Source organism: Fukomys damarensis, unplaced genomic scaffold (genome assembly GCF_012274545.1).
Source record: "Fukomys damarensis isolate Sample0158 unplaced genomic scaffold, DMR_v1.0_HiC HiC_scaffold_7, whole genome shotgun sequence".
NCBI lineage: Eukaryota > Metazoa > Chordata > Mammalia > Rodentia > Bathyergidae > Fukomys > Fukomys damarensis.
In genome coordinates this window covers 35,823,188-35,823,933 of record NW_022900919.1, presented here as the reverse complement: position 1 = coordinate 35,823,933, position 746 = coordinate 35,823,188, and the positions used below count along the sequence as shown (strand labels likewise).

Genomic DNA, 746 nt, shown 5'->3' with positions numbered 1-746 from the left:
GTTGGAGCTCCCGCCCGTGCCACCGTCGCCGCTGCCCCTGCGGCCGCCGCGTCCCGGCTCTAATATACTCCGCCGATTGGAGCATGCACGACTGGAAAACAACACCACTTTTCAAAAGCCCTTTCAAGAGCGGCCCGTTCCAGAAGGCAAAGAGCCCGGCCTCCTTTTATTATTCTGATCGCTTCTTTGAGACGCTCCCCCTCCTCTTCACCTCCCGGCTTTCTTTCCTTCTCTCGCGCTCCCCTTGTTTTATTATTATAATTATGCGCAGCCTTTTATTCCCTTTCAGATCAGCTGCATGAAAAGGGGGGAGGGAGGATAGGAAAAAAAAAATCCGAGCTCGCTCACGGGCCGGCTGCAGGTAACACAATCACGCTTGCCCGCCTGGCTCTCGGAGAGGGACCCGGAGAGCCCGTCTGGGAGCCGCAGTCCGGGCTGGCCACCTCTACCCAGCACGCCCGGCTAGACGCATGCGCGCTTATTAATATTCATGAGGGGGCGTCGCCAGAAACGACACGCCCCTTCCCTCCGGATTGATGGGGAGGGGAGCGCAGGAAAGAACTTGGAAGGGACCGGGGCTTGGGAGCGCGCTGGGTTAGCAGTGGCGTCTTAAGGCCCCCTGCAGACCCCTACCCTCCGGAGTTGGGCCGGCGGGAGGGGGAGGGAGCGCGCGAGTCTGCAGAAGGGGCCGTTGCTGCGGGACGCCCCCTCGGGGTCCGGAGCCGGTGTCCCAGGTGTAGGCGCTG

The 746-nt window shown here is 61.8% G+C and overlaps 1 protein-coding gene across 1 annotated transcript in view; it reads right to left on the bottom strand.

The window, feature by feature from the left end:
* Jag1 (jagged canonical Notch ligand 1) overlaps positions 1-746 on the bottom strand; it is a 36,625-nt gene that overhangs the window by 35,006 nt on the left and 873 nt on the right. The window contains exon 2 of the mRNA XM_010634213.3: positions 634-743. Within this exon, the coding sequence (XP_010632515.1) occupies positions 634-743 (110 nt within the window). The remainder of the gene's footprint in view (positions 1-633; positions 744-746) is intronic.